This window comes from Idiotropiscis lumnitzeri, chromosome 3, assembly GCF_059441095.1.
Source record: "Idiotropiscis lumnitzeri isolate Australia: NSW breed Sydney's pygmy pipehorse chromosome 3, RoL_Ilum_1.0, whole genome shotgun sequence".
NCBI classification, from domain to species: Eukaryota; Metazoa; Chordata; class Actinopteri; order Syngnathiformes; family Syngnathidae; genus Idiotropiscis; species Idiotropiscis lumnitzeri.
Window position 1 is genome coordinate 22,068,280 of NC_142393.1, and position 18,335 is coordinate 22,086,614.

At 42.2% G+C, this 18,335-nt stretch overlaps 3 protein-coding genes across 5 annotated transcripts in view; 1 reads left to right on the forward strand and 2 right to left on the reverse strand.

The window, feature by feature from the left end:
- alkal2b (ALK and LTK ligand 2b) lies at positions 1-7,829 on the reverse strand. Its single transcript, XM_088289832.1, has 7 exons — positions 7,708-7,829; positions 6,315-6,530; positions 5,548-5,595; positions 4,817-4,894; positions 2,459-2,534; positions 362-480; positions 1-215 (listed from the first exon to the last, which is right to left on the reverse strand). Exons 1-5 carry the CDS (start codon positions 7,757-7,759, stop codon positions 2,470-2,472), a joined length of 459 nt encoding a protein of 152 aa, XP_088145958.1. The 5' UTR covers positions 7,760-7,829; the 3' UTR covers positions 1-215; positions 362-480; positions 2,459-2,469.
- The window catches only part of nhsl1a (NHS-like 1a), an 18,967-nt gene continuing 7,027 nt past the window's right edge, over positions 6,396-18,335 (reverse strand). Inside the window, exons 3-11 of one of the 3 annotated variants that reach the window (XM_088289824.1) lie at positions 18,062-18,207; positions 17,577-17,651; positions 16,475-16,703; positions 16,190-16,324; positions 15,033-15,319; positions 11,277-14,391; positions 11,135-11,201; positions 10,030-10,517; positions 6,396-6,530 (exon numbers count right to left, since the gene is read on the reverse strand). In XM_088289824.1, the coding sequence (XP_088145950.1) occupies positions 10,031-10,517; positions 11,135-11,201; positions 11,277-14,391; positions 15,033-15,319; positions 16,190-16,324; positions 16,475-16,703; positions 17,577-17,651; positions 18,062-18,207 (4,541 nt within the window). In that variant the 3' untranslated portion in view covers positions 6,396-6,530; position 10,030. Of the gene's footprint in view, positions 6,531-10,029; positions 10,518-11,008; positions 11,043-11,134; positions 11,202-11,276; positions 14,392-15,032; positions 15,320-16,189; positions 16,325-16,474; positions 16,704-17,576; positions 17,652-18,061; positions 18,208-18,335 lie in introns of those variants that run through there. The other 2 variants (XM_088289826.1, XM_088289825.1) reach the window with 2 other exon arrangements.
- LOC148340394 (uncharacterized) overlaps positions 16,591-18,335 on the forward strand; it is a 13,903-nt gene continuing 12,158 nt past the window's right edge. The window contains exon 1 of the mRNA XM_088289828.1: positions 16,591-16,733. The gene's annotated coding sequence lies outside the window, so the exon portion shown is untranslated. The remainder of the gene's footprint in view (positions 16,734-18,335) is intronic.

Genomic DNA, 18,335 nt, shown 5'->3' on the forward strand with positions numbered 1-18,335 from the left:
AACATGTTGATGATTCAAAGATTGAGTCATAAAATAGTATTTTCAGATTGTGATATTGAAGTGGAAGGCCCAAGATGCCAAATCGCTGGTCATCACCCAGCTCAGAGGTTGCAGCTTGGATCCCCATTCCTCGTCACCATGTCGAAGAATCCAGGAGCGAGCCTTTGAACCCATCCGTCGGTAAATGAGGAGACTTGTTTAAGCGCTTTGAGTACCTTGAAAGTTAAAAATAACAACAACAACAAAAAATCACTATAGAAAAGAAATTGACCATTTGTCGGAAAGAAAATGACTCACACTGAACTTCTGTACTCATATGGACTCATTTGTGGTTAATTGTGATAGTTAATTGTGATTATACCACATCCTTGCTGAAGGCAATATTTCATGTTCTTCATGATGTCAGATGTTCAGCCTCCAGTTTAAGGAAAATGATGTTTTCTGCTTTGTGTGGTGCCGCAGTCCATGTTTTTCTCATGCCTGCACGCAAGGAAAAAAACTGAAATCTCAGTGACTGACCATCTGCTGTTGTGGTGCAAGTCTGTGTTGAGGCTGCTTCTGTGACCTTTAACCTCCCAATCAGAAGTCAACAAGAGCTATTCATATCTCAAAACTTATTTTTGTTGAAACAAATAGAATGTAACGTTCAGCTGGGGTATGCAAATGAACCATCGTATTTGGGAGTTTCAGCTCATGAATAAAATTCTAACAGCAATCCTCTTTTTTTATTGCTGAAAACAATCACCTCTGTTTTGGTTTGGTTTAGCTGAAGGAAATTTTGGTTCATCCAGTTATTAATTTGCTCTACACCAGGGGTCTCAAACTCGCGGCCCGCGGGCCATTTGCGGCCCGCGGGATGATAGTTTGCGGCCCCCGCCTTATTATGAAAGTTTAATGTTCGTGCGGCCCGCGAATTTGATATGACTGGCACTTTACAGAAGTGCCAGTCTGTAGTTATAAAGCTTTAATTACAGAGTAATTAAAGCTTTATAACTACAGAAGTAGGCCTACTCATCCCAGAACTATGGTTTATGCTTAGGATCTCTGCTATTTGACAAGATTTTGATTTGATTGACAGGAGACCCATGCGCGAACAGGATGTGCAGTCTGACGGAGCTTTGCATCAACACTAGCACAGACGGGACTAATTATAAAATGTAGGATTACCTGGTCACAGTGGATAAAATTGAACCGCAGATTATTGTTGGGCACATCTTCAGCTTTAAAACGAGGGTAGGATTGTAATTTTTTCTCTATGTTTTAGTAGGGGTTTGATTGATGAATGTTCCACTCATGTTCAGGACAATTCATGTTCAGAAGAAGATTAAAGAACTGTTAATACAGACATTTGACTCATTATTATTATTATTATTATTTATTACTGATTAATTTTCTTATTAATTCCTTATTTATTTTTAAATCTTATTTTGTGTTAAAAAATAAAAATAAAGACATTTGAGAAGATTAGATTTTTTTTTTTTTTCTTGGGGAAAACCTCATGCGGCCCAGCCTCACCCAGAGTCTGCCTCTAGTGGCCCCCAGGTAAATTTAGTTTGAGACCCCTGCTCTACACAGTGACATAATACATTGATTGAACTGCTGTCATTTGGGGACATTGCAAGATATAGTTGAGTGTTATCTGCTTAACTGTGATAGCCAACATTGGCGTTTTGAAGCATTTGACCCAAAGGTAACAAATTCAGAGTGAACAGAAGCGGTCCTAGAATTGACCCTTGAGGGACGCCACGTCATGGCCATTTGATCTGATTCAAAACTTCCAATGGTCACAAAGTAACTCCTTTCCTCCTAGTAAGACCTGAACCATTTTAGAACCGTTCTGTTTAGTCCCACCCAAGTTTCCGATTGTATCAAATGCTGCACTGAGATCCAATAATACTGGCACAGACACCGTTGATGGTTTCAACTGCTGAAGCAAGTGTGTTATTGTTTTTAGATGCACTGTATCAAATTCTGTCATGGTAATTGAGTAACTTCTGGGTGATTTCTATGACAATATTGACTTGATGGATTTTACTTTTAAGCAGCATGCAAATCCATTGCATTTATCTGTTAATTGATTGGAACGTCAACACCTTTAGAGATAATGAAATCAAAAATGTGACCTTGAAAATGTGCTGGAATTGTTACATGTTTAATTTGTGTTTAAAAGCCTAAAAAAATATATATAACTTCCAGAAATTATTCAAAACACTGCTAGGGAATATTTTAATCGGGTATTTGTATATCGCGGGGGGTGGTTTGGAACGTAAAAAGAGCAATGGAGGTCATTTTCAATTGAATCAAATTAAAAATCTCTGTGTGAAATCTGAGAGTGTTTAATTGAACAAAAAGCTGTTTTTCTGGTGTATGAATAACAACATGTAGATACATAAGTTTGTTGTGGCTTCTGTCATCAAGAAGGAGAGCATTTAATTACATGACATGAACTCGTATGTACCGTTAAAGTGTTCATCTCTCTGCACAATAAAGGCTGTTGGCCAGTCGAGTCAGCAGACGAGCGCATCTTTTAAAATCTGCACAGAGTGACAACATTTCAGTTATTTGTCTGCTCATTCATTTTACAATGTTCTTTTGCGTCTTTCGGAGCATTGAGATCAGGGGTTCTCAAATTTCATGCAGTAGCTATCTGACAACGCCTGCACCCCGAAAATGCATCTTTGGGCAATCCATTTTAGAGCGCCTTGTTGTTGGCAGTGAGTGCGCGCACATCACGGAGAGAATTGTGAGAGGAGCAAAATTGATTGTTTTCATTTTACTGAGACTTTAACCCAATTCAGTTGAATTGAATACAATATTTATCCGTCCTACCGCCACTTAGCATTTTGGTTTATATTTTTAGTGACTTTTCCAACTGCTCTCGCAGCTATTTATTTATTTACTTTTTTAAATGACTGAAATTCCACTAAGACGCAGACGACGTGAGTGGACTCGTCACTTTGTCTTCCCAATCAGGGAATCAGTTGCACTGAGCAATGCCAAAGACATGATAATCATTTATAAGTTGGAAAAGCAATGATTTATCCACATCTTGAAAACCTTTGAACTGAGGTATGTGTTCAAATCCACAAAACTTTCTACTGCGGTCACACCGCATTCTGGGATGTCAGATTTACGGCTGGTATGAATAATATCAAAGCTTTTAATCGATTTAAAGGGACCCCGACAAAACATTTGCTTTTTGTTGAGGTTTTCATCATGAATATGCATTCCCTCAGCCTGACTGAGTCCACAAAGTTGGGAGGAAAACGATCCATACTTCCCTTTCCTATGGCTGTTTGGATCAACATAGCTCAAACAGCACTACAGGCTTTTTTAGCAGATCGGTTTAAGACGTCACTAACCCCACCTTTTGCATCACTAACCCTGGGGAAAATTCTCACATTACTGACAAGCTGCGCAGGTACAGCAGAGATAGCAATACGTCCGATAATTCAGTAATTAAACATTGCTCATCCGTAATTGTCTGGTTTTATTAAGTCTGCAGTACATGATTGACAGTTTTTTCCCCATAATGTCACGGGATATGTGCATGCGGAATTAAATACCCTGTGGCATTATGAGAAACAGTGCAGAGTGGGAAAAATGCATTGCAGACAATTTTTTCCCTACATCCAAGCCACAGTAACGCTTGTGGTTGTAATTTATTTATTCATCGAATACGCCAAAACAACTCCCAAGACGTGTGTTAGTTTGTGGCAAACATTTTACTGATGACTGCTTCAGCAATTTGCGGCAACACAAATGTGAATTAGCAAGATATTGTTTACTAATCTCCAGATCAATACCAACGCTCTCTGGAACAGCGAGCATTGTCTAATTTCTTTTAGTATGTGATATCTTGTGGCATTCTTTGAGTCGTTAGTTTCTCAGCTAACAGGCCGGTTGATGTCACATAGCATGCGACTAAGTAGCGTGTTGTGCAACTCTTTGCAGTTATAAACAAATTTTATTTGTTATTTAAATGTCTCCTTCCCACAAGTTAGCGAAATGAGAAACGATAGCACATATGAATCATGGTCGTCAACACAAAGCGCTGAGCGGCACCCCGGTGAATAGCCCCTATCCGCCCCTTGGCCACGCCCCTCAAAATCCGCTCCTTTAATGCTAGGCTAACAGCAGACCTTCCTAATTCTACAACTAGGCAGAATTTTGTGAAAAAAGTGTTTTGATACAGAGGATGGTTGTTCGCATGCTCTCCCCGTGCCTGTGTGGGTTTTCTTCAGGTACTCAGTTTTCCTCCCACATTCCAAAAACATGCATGGCAGGTTGATTGGACTCGCTAAATTGCCCCTAGGTGTGAGCGTGAGAGCGGATGGTTGTTCGTCCAGGGTGTACCCCACCTACTGCCTGAAGATTGCTGGGATAGGCTCCAACACACCCATGAATGACCCTTGTGAGGAGATACAGTACAGCGGCTCAGCTGGACGTATGTTTTAGTGGCACACTGGTCTTCATACACGACGTATATTGTATAAAAATTATACAATATTTTTTAATACAGATTATTGTTTTGTGGACCCCCAAATGATGACCCCCAAAACGCTACAGATCCTAGTTTGAGAACCCCAGATTTGGACACATTGCTGTGAAATGTATTTAAAAAACAGTATTATAAACATTGTGTTGCAAAGATAAATTCAGGATACAACGAGTGAAGCTTTCTATATGTGATGATGTATGTTCGGCAGAGAGGTACAAACAATGAAGGCAAAATTGAAGCTGAGGGTTCATGATAGGTGTGGTGTAGTGTCGATATAGGTTCAAGGTGGGGCAGCGTGTAGGCTGAGGTACTCACAGGCTGGTACCACACAGTCCCTGATGTGGTAAAGTCTATGAAAGTGACTCCTGCACTTTGGGTTGACATAAAGAGGACCTGAAGAGGATAGAAAATGTTATTCTTAGCTTTACATATTATTATTAATATTATTAATATTATTAATATTATTAATATTATTAATATTATTAATATTATTAATATTATTAATATTATTAATATTATTAATATTATTAATATTATTATTATTGTTATTATTGTTATTATTATTAATATTATTTTTTATTATTATTATTTTATTATTATTATTATTATTATTATTATTGCCATCATCATCAAATTTCCCTTTGGAGATGCCTATCCATAGCTCCATCCATTTTCTACCGTGCTTGAGCTGGAACCTTTTCCAGGTGACTTTGGGCGAGAGTCAGTGTACATCCTGTACTTGGTGCGATTCAATCACAGGAGATATAAAAACAAAGACACCTTGCATGCACAAATACAGACAATTTAGAGTCATTCGTGACTTGAAAATGTATGTTTTGGGGATGTGGTAGAAAGCCGGAGTACTCACAGAAAACCAACCTAAGCACAGGGAGAGTATACTGACAGGAAGGCCGAAGCCTACATTCAAACCCCAAACAGGCAGATATGATAACCTCTAAACTACAAAATCATTGGAAAAAAATACATGCACAACTGTTGCTGACAGATTTCATAGTGTTAGCATTTGGCCATACGAAGGGCCTGACCTGTCAGGTGTTTGATGATCTTGTCTTTATGCCGCAGATCTCTGCTTGCTGTAACGAAATGGAAATTGCATTGGTGGAATAATTCTTCAATATAGTATTTTAGCACAGTGACAATGTTCAAGCTGTGCATAATGTTACAGTGCCTTACAAGAATATTAAACCGGGTGGTCCTAGGGTCAAGGATTTAGATAGCGTTGATCTCCCAGTCAGGGTCGATCAATTTTACCATTTTGTGCATTTTAATGCAATTGCCTTCCTACATTAATGAATGAGAAGTATCACACTTTTTGGTTTCGCTAAAATTTAATCCAGCAACAATTAGGACTGGTAACAACAATAGAGTGTTAAGGATATACTTTTGAGAAATATACAAGAATTATGTAATTTTAAAAAATTAAAAAGGATTAGACAGATTTTGTCACAATTTTTACTTCAATTCAATGCACATTCTGCTGCTCATTGTTGAGTGCACACCTTGGCCACCTGGGGACAGTATAAGACAGCCGTAGCGAGACTGTTCACGAAAACAGCTTCTCAATAGAGAAACAAGTCAGTCTTTGCACAGGATGAAGAATATTTACTTGTGAGTATTGTAAAATTGTCAATCCACATGTGTTGCTTTATTGTTTTTTGGTCAAATATCCACCACTTTAATTGTTATATTTGCAAAATTCACAAGTTAGATGCCTTGTATGTCAAGGCTTCCCGGAGTAGGGCTATTGAACTGAACTAAACGGAACAGCTACGATGACTAGAACCCTACCGACCTAGATGAACGCTGGACCTGCTCTTTGCGTGCAGCTCTCCCTGGTGTCTGCTGATCCTCTGCGCCAACTGCGCTGTTTCATCGGAGTGGTGGCTCACCAACTTGAAGTTGCTGTGAGCCTCTTGGCATCCGGAGCTTTTCAGCAAGGCAGCAACAGAGCAGTAACCAGCGACCAGCAACAGAATGAACTTGATGGACAGCCACCGGACCATCGTCCCTGATGGGACACACGCATACACAAGCGACTTTCAGCTCTGATGGATGACTTTCAGGAAACACATACGGCCTTCATGGGGAAGGTATTTTTTATTTTTCACACTCAAATCCTCACATCTGTCACAACGGACATTCCAGCATTTTCTTGACACCACAGTAAAGTTCAATTAATCCATCCACAAAATACAAAATAATACAGCCCCTGTGTAAATTATAGTTATTTTTTTCTCTTGCTCTTACCTCTTTAGTTTTATAGTTTTGATTTAGTTTTACCACAGACCTTTTAAATAGCCACTGTGCTCTGACGTCTCTTAACATACACGCGCACGCACACACGCGCGCGCGCGCACACGCGAAAAAAACCCAGTTACTTAACAATTTTTAGCCACGTATAGACTAGGAAGCGAAAGAAAGAGCAGCGACATTACTCCAGAGTAAAGACGTCAAGGTAATTGCTTTGACCATGGGTACATAGATCTTAGAAAATCTTTTATCATATTCATGCGTTTTTTTTTTTATGTTTTCTGTCACTCATATTATGTAAATAAATTATCAGTATATAAATAAACTAAAACTTTGATATTGATAAAAAAATACCTTCATATCAAAGTTTTGGATTTGTAATATATGGCAAAGTTTTTGACCAGTCAGCATTGCAGCTAACACACCTAGCATGGACACTTGAGGAAAAAACTCTAAAATAAGCATTGATTACAACCGTGTTACCACCATTGTGCAATGTGTACACTTCAGCCGGAGTACAGTGCAGCACGAATTTGGGTTTCCGGAGAAAATGTCATCTTTGTCTCGGAAAAAAAAGACATTGAGGAACATTTTTGTGATTTTGCATACAGAAAACCAGGTTAAATAAATAAATAAAATTCTTGGAAATTAGAAGAGAAATTATAAATTAGAATTACAATTATATCGGCAATACATACTTATATGAGTTTAATAAATGCTTTCGTTTGTGGAAATAACAAAAAATAATTGGTACATTTTTCAATAATGTTCGTGTCTAAACTTTCCTCCATTTCTGGATTTAGCCGCATCGATTGACCATGCTGTAAGCACCTAATTCAACAAAGTGTTAAACTTGCCGATAAAATAAACATTATTATTAATTATATTTATTATTTATTATTATTATAATATCGCCTATATATTGTTTTACCCACACGTCTTCCTCTTGTCTCGCGCTCTCGGGTCCCTTGGCCGGGTGTGTCCCATTCAGGTGTCACTCCCAAAAAGTGTTATCCACACGCGCACTGAAGCAGTTCCATCCTCAGCCTCGTATTCCTCTTCACGTCAAGTCGATTTCGACTTACCACTTCTCCGCGAGGCCCCCTCCTCTTCCTCCCCCTCCTCTTCCTCCTCCTCCTAAGTGGACGAGGAGGAGGAAGAGAAGAAAGCGCAAACTGCACGCGCACCAAATGTTTGGAACTCTGTCTGGAGAAGTCGACAAGGTCGAATGAGAAAAAAAACATCACCTTTATTAGTTTACATGGGACGACGTTCCTTTATGCCTGCATTGTCTCCTGTTGCGTGAAATAAAAACACCTAAACCAAGATAACCAATCACATGGTCGCCCCAGCTCCGCCCTATTTATCCGATTTAAATTTGGAAAACTTTTTTTCCCTCCTATCTTGTGGCAATTAAGTCTAAGTATAGGCTCTGAATGCTGATCATTTGTGGCCTTTTCACTTTTTCTTCTTTATTATTATTTTTTAACCATTTTCGCCGTGTTAATGGAATAAAACACAACAATAATGGGGGTTTTCTCTCATATTCGGCTCTTTAAATCTATCAATATTATTTAGTTTGATTACATCATTTTTTACTTTGTGGCTCTTTCGTGGTCAATTGAACTTCCCGAAAATTACATTAAAAAGTCAGTGTGGGCAAAACGAGTTTCATTCTGGAATGAACACTTGAAGATGTTTTCACAAGAAGCCAAAAACATACAGAAAAATGAAACAGATAAACTTACAGACTGTGTGTGGCAACTAACAAGCTTAAATGGTGATAAAATTCGACAGGCCTGGCAAAGTACACGTCATAGTTTCCCTTTTGTTGCAGGTACTCGTACTGAAAAGGAAACAAATCAAGTCGCGTGTGATTGCACGTTACCATTTATCACTTTGACTCAATTTATATTGTGATAGTCCCCGAGATCCTCTAGGAGGCGGCATTTTTTAACTTCTTATTCTCGATCAGTTTAATGATTCCTCAAATTTTTTACACAAAGACCACCTAAAAGAAAATTATTGACTGTTCAAGGACCCTTATCAGCAAAATTCATTAGCATAGGAGATCAAAGTGTTCATCAAAATCAAGACAGAGGGTTTATTCTTATAAGGTATTCCGATATTATTTTAAGTCACTGGAGCATGATGCTTTGTTTGACATTTAACGCTGTGCTTGAATACAGGAAAATAAATGAAAACTACACTTTATCAATGATTCCATTTAACACAACAGCACAACGCCTGAACTCCACACACTTGGTCCTTGGTTTGACCATTTTGTTATTCTCTCAAAAAATGTAGCAGTTTGGCAAATAGTAAACAAAGGTGGGGAAAAAAGTGGCTTCAACCTCTTTAATTGATGTGGTTGACATGCAACTTGTGAAAGAAATATTATGAGTGAATATTTTTTGTTTAGCATTTATTATAATTTTTATTATTATTTATTTTAAAAGTATTTTTTTACATACCTTCTTCACCTTTCACCACTTTGCATGATTTCATTCATCTCATTTATTGCTCTTAAATACTTACAACTCAGATGTATTGCTAATAAAATCATCACGGGATCCAAAATAGTTCAATTTGTGCAACTGGACTACAGTACAGCAGATGATGAACACAGGACAGATTTTTTTTAACACATTGCATTTAAAATAGTATGATATGACATATTTCTATTGCATTACATTACAGCTGATTTTATTTAAGCATGTTTGAGAAAATAATGACGATACTCAAACCGTGATCTCATGTCCATGTGGATGTAATAAAGACAGAAAGACTACCATATATCAAAACATGACGTTACATGATTGCACAAGTCTTGTGAGACTTTAGGGCTACATGAGGACGTTTTGGTTTTCGCATGAAATTTCACGATGAACCTAAAATGTACACAAACTTTACGGGTGAAATTGATTGAACCTACTTTTGGATGCACATGTCCAACTCTTCAATGTTGCGATACTTTTTTTTTCACAACTTGCTGCTCTTGAATAAGGAGCTGAATTGCAACAATCACAACAGTTTTTTTCCAGTTGCTAGTAAATTTCTTCTTTACCTATCTGTGACACTAAACAAAGCTTCAAACAGAATGTCCTCAGAGGGAAGTGGCCACTGAGTTCAGCGTGCGCTACGGAGAGACTGGAAGAGTCACAAAAAAAAATAATAGACGGATGATAGAGGTTCATCCTGAAATTTCATGCAAAAAAGAAGTGTAATTCCCCAAACCTTTTGTGAGCAGTCTATACCTTACTCCTCTTCTCCTTCCCTCTCATAGATTGCAGTCATGGGCCCAGCAAAGTGGCGGTGGCGAAGAAGCCACCGCCGACTTGCCGACCAAGGAACAGCGTGTGGGCGAGGTCGCGTGGAAGAAGGGACAATGATCGGCGAAGAGAAGAGTGGCAATTGTGAGCCTCTTTGCCTCATGGCCAAGGATGTGGTCATGTTCAGGTATGTTTGTGTCACATCAAGAGTCAGGTGAGTGTTTACAGTACACAAGCATGCGGCTTGCAGAGGCCCGGAGGCAGCAGGAGCAGCACAAAGACGCTCAACAGCAGATATACGAGAAGACGACTGCAAGCGACTCCCTTTTCTCAGCAGTAATGTCTTGAAGCTCTCGCTTTTTGACAGTCTTTTACATTTGAGGGTTACAAAAGTTTGTGGGGTTGGTCGAGGTCGGTGGTCGTCTGAGGACAAACTTGAAGAATCTCTTCGTCCAAACATCTTGCGCTTCGACCTGAGGCAGACGGATACGGAGTGTGCTTGCATTCGTTTGTTAAAGTCAGAACAGAGGAGGGAAGGAAGCTGACTAGAATAATGTTGGCAAAAAAAGGGACAGTAGAGCAGGTGTGGGCAAACTACGGCCCGGGGGCCACTTCCGGCCCGTTAGACCTTTTAATCCGGCCCACCGAATTTGAAAAAAATTAAATGAATAAACCTTGTTAATGTTTTATTTTAACATTAATATTGTTGTAATGCTTTTGTTCACTTTCATTTAAAATTAAATGTATTTTTTTTCTCCGATGAAGTGAGGTTACCAAAACACTCCATCCAACTGCTCCTGGTCCGGCCCCTCTGTCAAATTTGTGGCCGGCCAATCAAAAAGTTTGCCCACCCCTGCAGTAGAGGGTGCGTCTGAGACAATGGTTCTCAAAGTGGAACTCAAACTTTGAGAACCCCTGGTCTAAGGTTACAGGATCTAAACTCCATCTGCTTGCTTTGACTTACTGCCAGTTAAGCCGTTCCTTCCCATAATGCACTGCTTCACGCAGGAGGAAAAAAAGCATGTGAGTCGTTGCATGTGTGTGTGTGCGCGCGCGTGTGTGCGTGCGTGTGTGTGTGTGTGACGTGTACCTGTGGATGACAGCAAAGAGGTCCTCGGTTGTTCGTGGTCCTGATGATTCAGCTGTAAAGAGGCCAGCTGCACAATCACATAGAGAAGCTACTTAGTGACATCACAGCTCGCATCAAATAATGACTACTGGAACCCGCGTACCTCCAGAACGCTGGCCGGCATCCATCTTCCTGGCCGAAACCTTCTCCTCTTCATCATCTGGCTCTTCTATAAGAAGGTCAGTCAGAGAAACTGCACCTTGCAGGTTGTCACTCGACAGCACACTGCTCAAGGAGCAGCTTCTCGGACCAATCAGAACATGCAAACTGTTCTCCCTTGTCTGTGACTCAGCTTCTTCGTCTGAGGATGAAGATGACGATGATGAAGAGGATGAGTATAGTCTATTCGACGACATCATTAGTCGGCATCTTCCTGCTGGCTTTCTCGTCTTCCTTGATTTGTCATTTTTGGTGGCGACAAACATCAGAGTTGTCATTCTCTGCTCCTCACCTTCTTCCTCATCATCACCTAGTGACCTCATCATCCTTCTGTGACATTGTCTGTCCACTTCTTGCTGGAGTGATGTCCCAGAAGCTTTTTGGACCGCTAAAGTGCTACGTGTTAAAGTTTCTAATGCACATGACCCAGTGGCGGTACCATTGAAGGAGTACAAAGCATTCGCTATGCTCGAGGAATGGCAACCCTTATTGCTTGATGAAGGGTCACTGGGCAACATGTCACCTGTGGGTCCAACTTCACATTCTGTGGTATTAACGGTCTTCGGGAAGCTTTGTGCATTTACAAGGTCAGATGCGATTGGCTCCCTGCCATACTCTCCTCTTGGCTTTAGTTTGGCCTCTGGAGAGGCTATCACCCCCAGAATGCTAAGATTGGGCTTGTTTGGAAGGACGGGCTTTGTCCTCAAGCTCGCAACCTCACCTGGATGGCATGCTAACTCACTGATGACCTGGTGGTTATTATGGTGCGGCCGGGAAGACGACTCAGTTAACTTTGCCTCTGATAACACTTGGGTTTGCTGTTTCCTGGAAGTAACATCGGACATTATCAGACAGGAACCTTCATGTATCTGATTATTCATCTGTCTGGCGTGCACATGAGAATCCCCTGAATGTATTTGGCCATTTACACAGTGATCATTTTGGTCCGCAGTGTGAACAGGATTGTAAATTATCTTATCATTGGACAACACCTCACAACTTGGCAGTATTTCAGGTTGTAGTTCGTTTGAATAAACACGGGTAGGGGTATGAATGATCAGAGCACCATCATGCTGATGATTGTCAGAAAGCTTGGCATCAGCCAGCATGCTGTTTTGGGGCAGAATTTCCTGGTTTGTAATGGAGCGAAGCTTGACGCTCTGCAAAGCTTGTGCAGTAACAAGCGGGGAGGTATAAAGGTTTAAACGTGTGACGCCGTGATTTGGGACCGTGTCGAGGCCCGGGGGCTGGTCTGACCTGGCGAGTGGGTGGGCGACAGCGGGAGACGTTGACAGCAACACAGCCTGATGGGAGGACTGCTTGACTGCATGGGAGTAGGGAGGAGGAGGAGGTCGAGAGGCCAAAGGAGGTGGGGGAGGTGGAGGGTTTGATGATGGCTGTAGGGAAGGGGGAAGGGATGTAGGTAGGAGAGAAAAAGAAGAAGATGGAGAAGGAAGAGGAGGCCGATATGAAGCTGACAGGGGAAAGGTAGGAGAAGTGAGAGAAGAAGGTGGGAGGTGAGAATGAGGAGATGAGGGCAGTAGAAGAGGTGGAGGAGGAAAAGAGGAGATTGGAGGAGGAGTGGGATATAGAGATGACGGCTTGGTAGGAGCGCGGTGAAGAGGAAGATTTGATGGTGGGAGAGGAGGAGGCGGAGGAAGAGATGAAGATTCTCGAGGACAGGAATGAAGAGATGATCGTTGGGGAGGAGAGGAAGGAGGAAGAGAAGACGGTGGGCGATGATCCGGCTGAAGAGGAAGAGATGATGGTGGGAGAGGAGATGCAGTGGTAGGAGAACGTGGGAATTGAGAAGGGTGAGGCGGAATTGTAGCAGGTGGCGGTGGAGTGGAATGAAGAGATGAAGGGTGGAAAGGACTGAGAGGAGGAGAAGACAGTTGGAGATGTGGAGTGGGAGAAAGAGAAGGTGGTAGAGGTGGGGGAGTAGGAAGAGGAGAAGGTGGCTGAGGTGTGCGATGAAGAGATAACAGATTGACAGGAGGCGGGTGATGAGGAGAAGGTGGGAGAGGAGGTGGAGGAGGGGGAGTTGGAAGCAAGTGGGGAGAGGAGTGAGTACACTGGGCAGAGGAGTTGGAAGAGGAGCAGGATGACAAGGAAGAGGTGGAGGAAAAAGAAGAGGAGAGGAGAGAGGAGCGCCTATCCGGAGGGAGAGGTTTTGTCTTCTTAGGAGACAGGGGGAGGGAGGTTACACAAGGGTAGAAGAAAGGAGAGTTTGTGGAACGAGAGAAAGCTCCTGGGGGGGTGCCCGTTAGCGGGGTGTTGGACTGGCTGGAGGAACCACTTGAGGAGGAAGTGAGAACCTGAAGTCGCCCCTCCTCGTTTGAGACCAGAGAACCATGGATGAGTCCAAGAGTGCTACCTGATGACGCTGTCTCCTGGTCTACACTTAAAGGTTCAAAAGTAGTGACTGTCCCACAGTCGATCCCACTCTGGCGTTGTTTAGTATGGTTCCGAGGTACCCAGGGATCATGCAAGGTCTGCGTTGACGAGCGAGGACTCCTCACACATGAGCTAGATGATGAACGACATGACTTGCTGCGGCTGATTCGACGCCGGAGGGAGTCGGACCGCAAAGGTGGTGGAGGCGGACGCTTGGACTTGCGGAGGGAGATGCTACGGCAGGAGGACGAAGTGCTGGACAAACTAGTTCGACTGTGCGAGGAGGACAATGTCATATCTTCTGAGTAGAGCGATTCAAAGTTACAAGGGGAGGAGCAAGCGGAAGAAATGACAGAAACAGGACTTGTTTCCTGGTTGATGGGACTCCAGTTGCCGCCAGTGCGACACGGGGTCGGGAGGGAACAATGGCTTCCGCAGCGGGAGAGGGCTGACCCACCATCCAAAGACTCTGGATCTACCATTGAAGTGCAAGGGGGCCGTTTGTAGATGCACTTTTGAGACTGGTCAACATGGTCACAAGAGCAAGTCCTCCCCCACTTCTGGGAACAGGCAGGAGTGCTGAGATGAGAGGGGGAAGGACACGGAGGGACCCTTGCGCTCACATCGCAGGGCAGCAGGAACTGAAGGTCAGTGGAGAAATCCTATAGATGGGAACAAAGTTTTAGTTCAATTCATTCAATTTAGTTCAGTTCATCAAAACTTCATTGTCCTAAAGGGAAACGTGTCTGCTAGCTTTTTCCATTTACACCACAATGTAAAACAGACAAGGCAATCAAAGAAAAGGCACCCCACTACAGAGAAAACCTAAAGGGCCCTATTTTCGAGCCCAGCAAAAGTCTGGCGCAAAGCGTGGTCTAAGTGTGAACATGTTTGGGCTTTTCATTCTTTTGGTATTTTCATGGACGCATGCTCATTAAAATGGGCGTTTGCACCATTGTGGGAGTGAACACAGACGACGTTATTCCCGCCCAATCGAAGCAGCTCCTCGTATTCCTTTTAAATTCAGCGCAGGAGAGGTGTGTGGTCCATGTGGCGGAAGCATAACAGATTCGCTGCATTCCATTCAGGAGATTGATGCGCACAAAATAAATTTATAAGGAACTCCAAGAGGATCTCCACTTGCAGATGGTGTAAAATTGGTCACTATGAAGTGGGCACTTGGAGCGTGCCTTCCACTTTTGATTGGGCGTCTGTTTTTAATAATAGTTTTGTACTTCTAAGTGATTTGCCAAATTTGTCATCCTTTGAGTATTCTCTAAGATGATGGCTTGTTGAAACTGACCTGCGAACAGGATGAGGAGGTGCTGAGTGTCCTGTAAGAAACACTGTTACAGCTGGCCTCTGAGTCCAGAGAGGAGCTGGTGGCCATGCGGGGCAGGCTGCGGACGTCAGAGGAGCAGGAGAGGCTGTCCACACGCGCTGAGGTAAGGGACATCATGAGGCTGGCTATCCCTTCCCCTCTCGGGGCTCGGATCTTCCTCGCCAACGATTCTCTCTTCTTCATGACCAACTCCTCCTCTTCCTGTTGGCCAAGTGGAGTGGCTGTGGAGCACTGATCCGAATTCAAATCTGAAGCGGAACACCGGAGGAAATGTTATGGAATACAGTGCAATGACTGATTTTCGTTGACAGAGGAACACGTGGGTTCCTCAATCATACATAAGAATCCCTGGTACAGTTCAGTTGTATTTCACTTTTGAGTTCAATGCAAAAATTGTAACTGAAGCAGCACGGTGGATGAGTGGTTCGCATTACTGTCTCCCACATTTGAGGTTGGGGGTTTGATTCTGTGCAGCCTTCCTTTGTGGAGTTTGTATGTTTTCCCAGTGTATGTGTGTTTTTCCTCAAAGTGCTCAAGTTTCCTCCCACATTCCTTAAATACAATACTTGAAAAAAATCAATCGAAGACGCTTAATTGCCCAAAGGTGTGAAAATGAATGATTGTTTGTTTATATGTACCCTGCAATTAGCCGGCGTCCAGGGTGTACTCCCCCCCTAGCATAAAGTTATCCAAGATCCTCGTGAAGATACGCGGTAGAGAAAATTGATTTTCGGTGAATTATTATTTTAGTACAGTTTCTTCATTTTCTTAAATCCAAACTCCCTGTTCAAACTGTGCAAAATGTCCACTGGTGAAAAGCAATATGCAGAGGTGGCAAATTTAGGTCCACAAAAAAAAAAAAAAACAGCCATAGTTTGGCTTTCGACAGACCTGCTTTTACTCCAAAGTGTGCTTACTTCCGTAATGTGTTTTTACATTCTGGACCTGGATTTGTTACCTATGATGATATGTAAAGTACTTTTGTTGAATTAAGTATCTGTCTTGGATTCGATGAATACATACGTCTATATCTGTTCTATGTAGATATATGAACAAAGACATTACTTGTACTTGTTGCAACTAAATAATGATTTTCAGACCAGTGTAGAGAGTGTCACCTGTCTCCTGCTGATTGACATCAACATGGCTCCCAGTGACTGTCACGCGTTGGCTCGGATTCCGACGGCGGCGGGATAAGGAGTCGATGTTGCTAGCCACTTTTCGGAAGCTGGCCTGGCGATCAAAACTCTGACCTGTCATCAAGTTTGAAGATACAACTTGTTAGATCAGGTCCCGAACACACATACAAGCTCACGTCATTATTCAATATTTCGACTTGAACTGCGCTTCACTTTCCATTTCAAGTAAGGTCATTCTGACCTGAGTCCAGGCCCAGTGCCCACCTGTTATGTTGATTGGAACTATTTCAGTCGACACAGCATCTGCCTGTTGCCTCATCCTCTCTTCTGGGGTCGGGAGTCGGGTGACCGGCTCTGTTTTCACACCAAGCTCCGTCTCACGGGCAAAGACGTCCCAACAGGAGGTGAGATCAATAGGGTTGAGGACGAGTGGCGTCAAAGGACGTGTGTCACTGAGGATGACTGTTTCTTCTTCATCCGAGGAGGCTGAGGACTAGGACAACATTTTGGTTTATTCACCAGGGTAAGTCTATACACTTGGTCTAATCTAGCAGGGCTGGGTGAAGATAAATCACTAGAAGAGTCACCCAAATTGGTTGAAACCTTTTTGAACGCTTTCAAACCTGCTTCAATCAGTTAAGCACGGTACACACGTACACATAATCATTTAGTTTGGCCCAATTGTTAGATGTCTCTGAAAAAATTATACAAACATACTGACAAGGTGCATGTTAAGAGATGTCCTCTCTGAAGTGTTTCGCCAACAATCTCAATCGTTCGACCTGTGAACGTTTTAAGATGGCAAATCGTTACGTGTGTGATCACCACTGAGTTTGGCGGAGGCAAAGACTCTGTGATTGTGATGTGAAACAGAATGATACCAAAATGAAGTGAACTTCAAGCTTGTGTTGTTGTCTGACACAACAAGAGAAGCACCATGTTTTACCCACACCCATACTCGGCGAGGCGATCCACCGAAAAGGAAAGTAGTAACTGGTGTAAATGATTTATGTTAAAGTAACACATCACAGCTGTTTTCAGACATTTGTATGTCAGAAAGGAGCAAAGCTTAGCCTTGGTTGTTAGTAGAACTCACAAAAAGTCTTTGCCACAAGTGTATGCTTTAGCTTTGCGGAGCGGCTATAAAAACACTTCGGTAAACAAACGATGCAGGTTACGTCACAAGGTTTTGCATTAAGTTCAAGGCCCGAAAACTGAATACACTGAACAACCAGAGAACGTGTGGTGGTTGACTTTTAAATAAATGTACCGGATAGTTGGATTAAGGTACATATTATGATAGAGGAACAACTCTGGGTCAGGGTACTGTTCTACGTTATAGTCTAGTCTAGGGGTACGTGTTTACCTTTCTTCTCCAAACTGACCACTCGAGACAAACAGAAAAGCACGACTGAGAGAGAAAGTCCCAAAATGTGGACCTCTGAGGTGACAGAAGAAGAGACAGTGAGACTACAAGAGTTAGATATCTAACCAGAGACCTCTTAAATTGATGTCCTAAACATTTGTGTGCAATTAAATAGCAGACAGACCTCCATTTTAATTGTGATGCAGTAAAGTTAAAAGCCTCAAGCTCATGTACAATGCTCAACATAAAAAAGGACACCCCCATTAAAAGTAGTCTGTTTTTTTTAATCAATTTTTCACAAAAATAATTATCGGAAATGGGATGATTATTAGTCGTCAAATACTAGTAAAGAAGAATTTCAAATATAAACTGTAGCTTTGCTGGACTTGAATTGGCGTGTAATACCTCATTCCGCCCATTTATGTTGAACACTTTATTTGTGTTTATATTTGCAGCTTTGTAAAATGTTTATGCGAGGCTCTCACCATCTTCCTGCTTTTGTCTCTCCATCGCCTGTGCACCCTGCCCTCTGATTGGCGGTGTCCAGGAGATGTGCAGGAGGTGGGGGTCGGGGTGCAGAGGAGAGCGGTGGTTGGTTTGCTGTCTCCATGCTGAGTCACTTTGCTATATGCTGCACGTTTGTCCACGTCGAGAAAAGGCACAGAAACAAAACATTTTGGTCTCATGGGACACAATGTCACTATGTTCGGAGCTATTTTGAGATTTGTTATGCTATTGACTTCATTCCGCAATTGGCCC

Coding starts and splice junctions, on each gene's coding strand:
- alkal2b (XM_088289832.1), bottom strand. CDS start 7,759: ATGGGACACACCCGGCCAAGGGACCCGAGAGCGCGAGACAAGAGGAAG. Junction 6,531..7,707: donor GCGAGACAAGAGGAAGACGT/GTGGGTAAAACA, acceptor GTGTCCCATCAG/GGACGATGGTCCGGTGGCTG. Junction 4,895..5,547: donor GATCATCAAACACCTGACAG/GTCAGGCCCTTC, acceptor TATCCTCTTCAG/GTCCTCTTTATGTCAACCCA.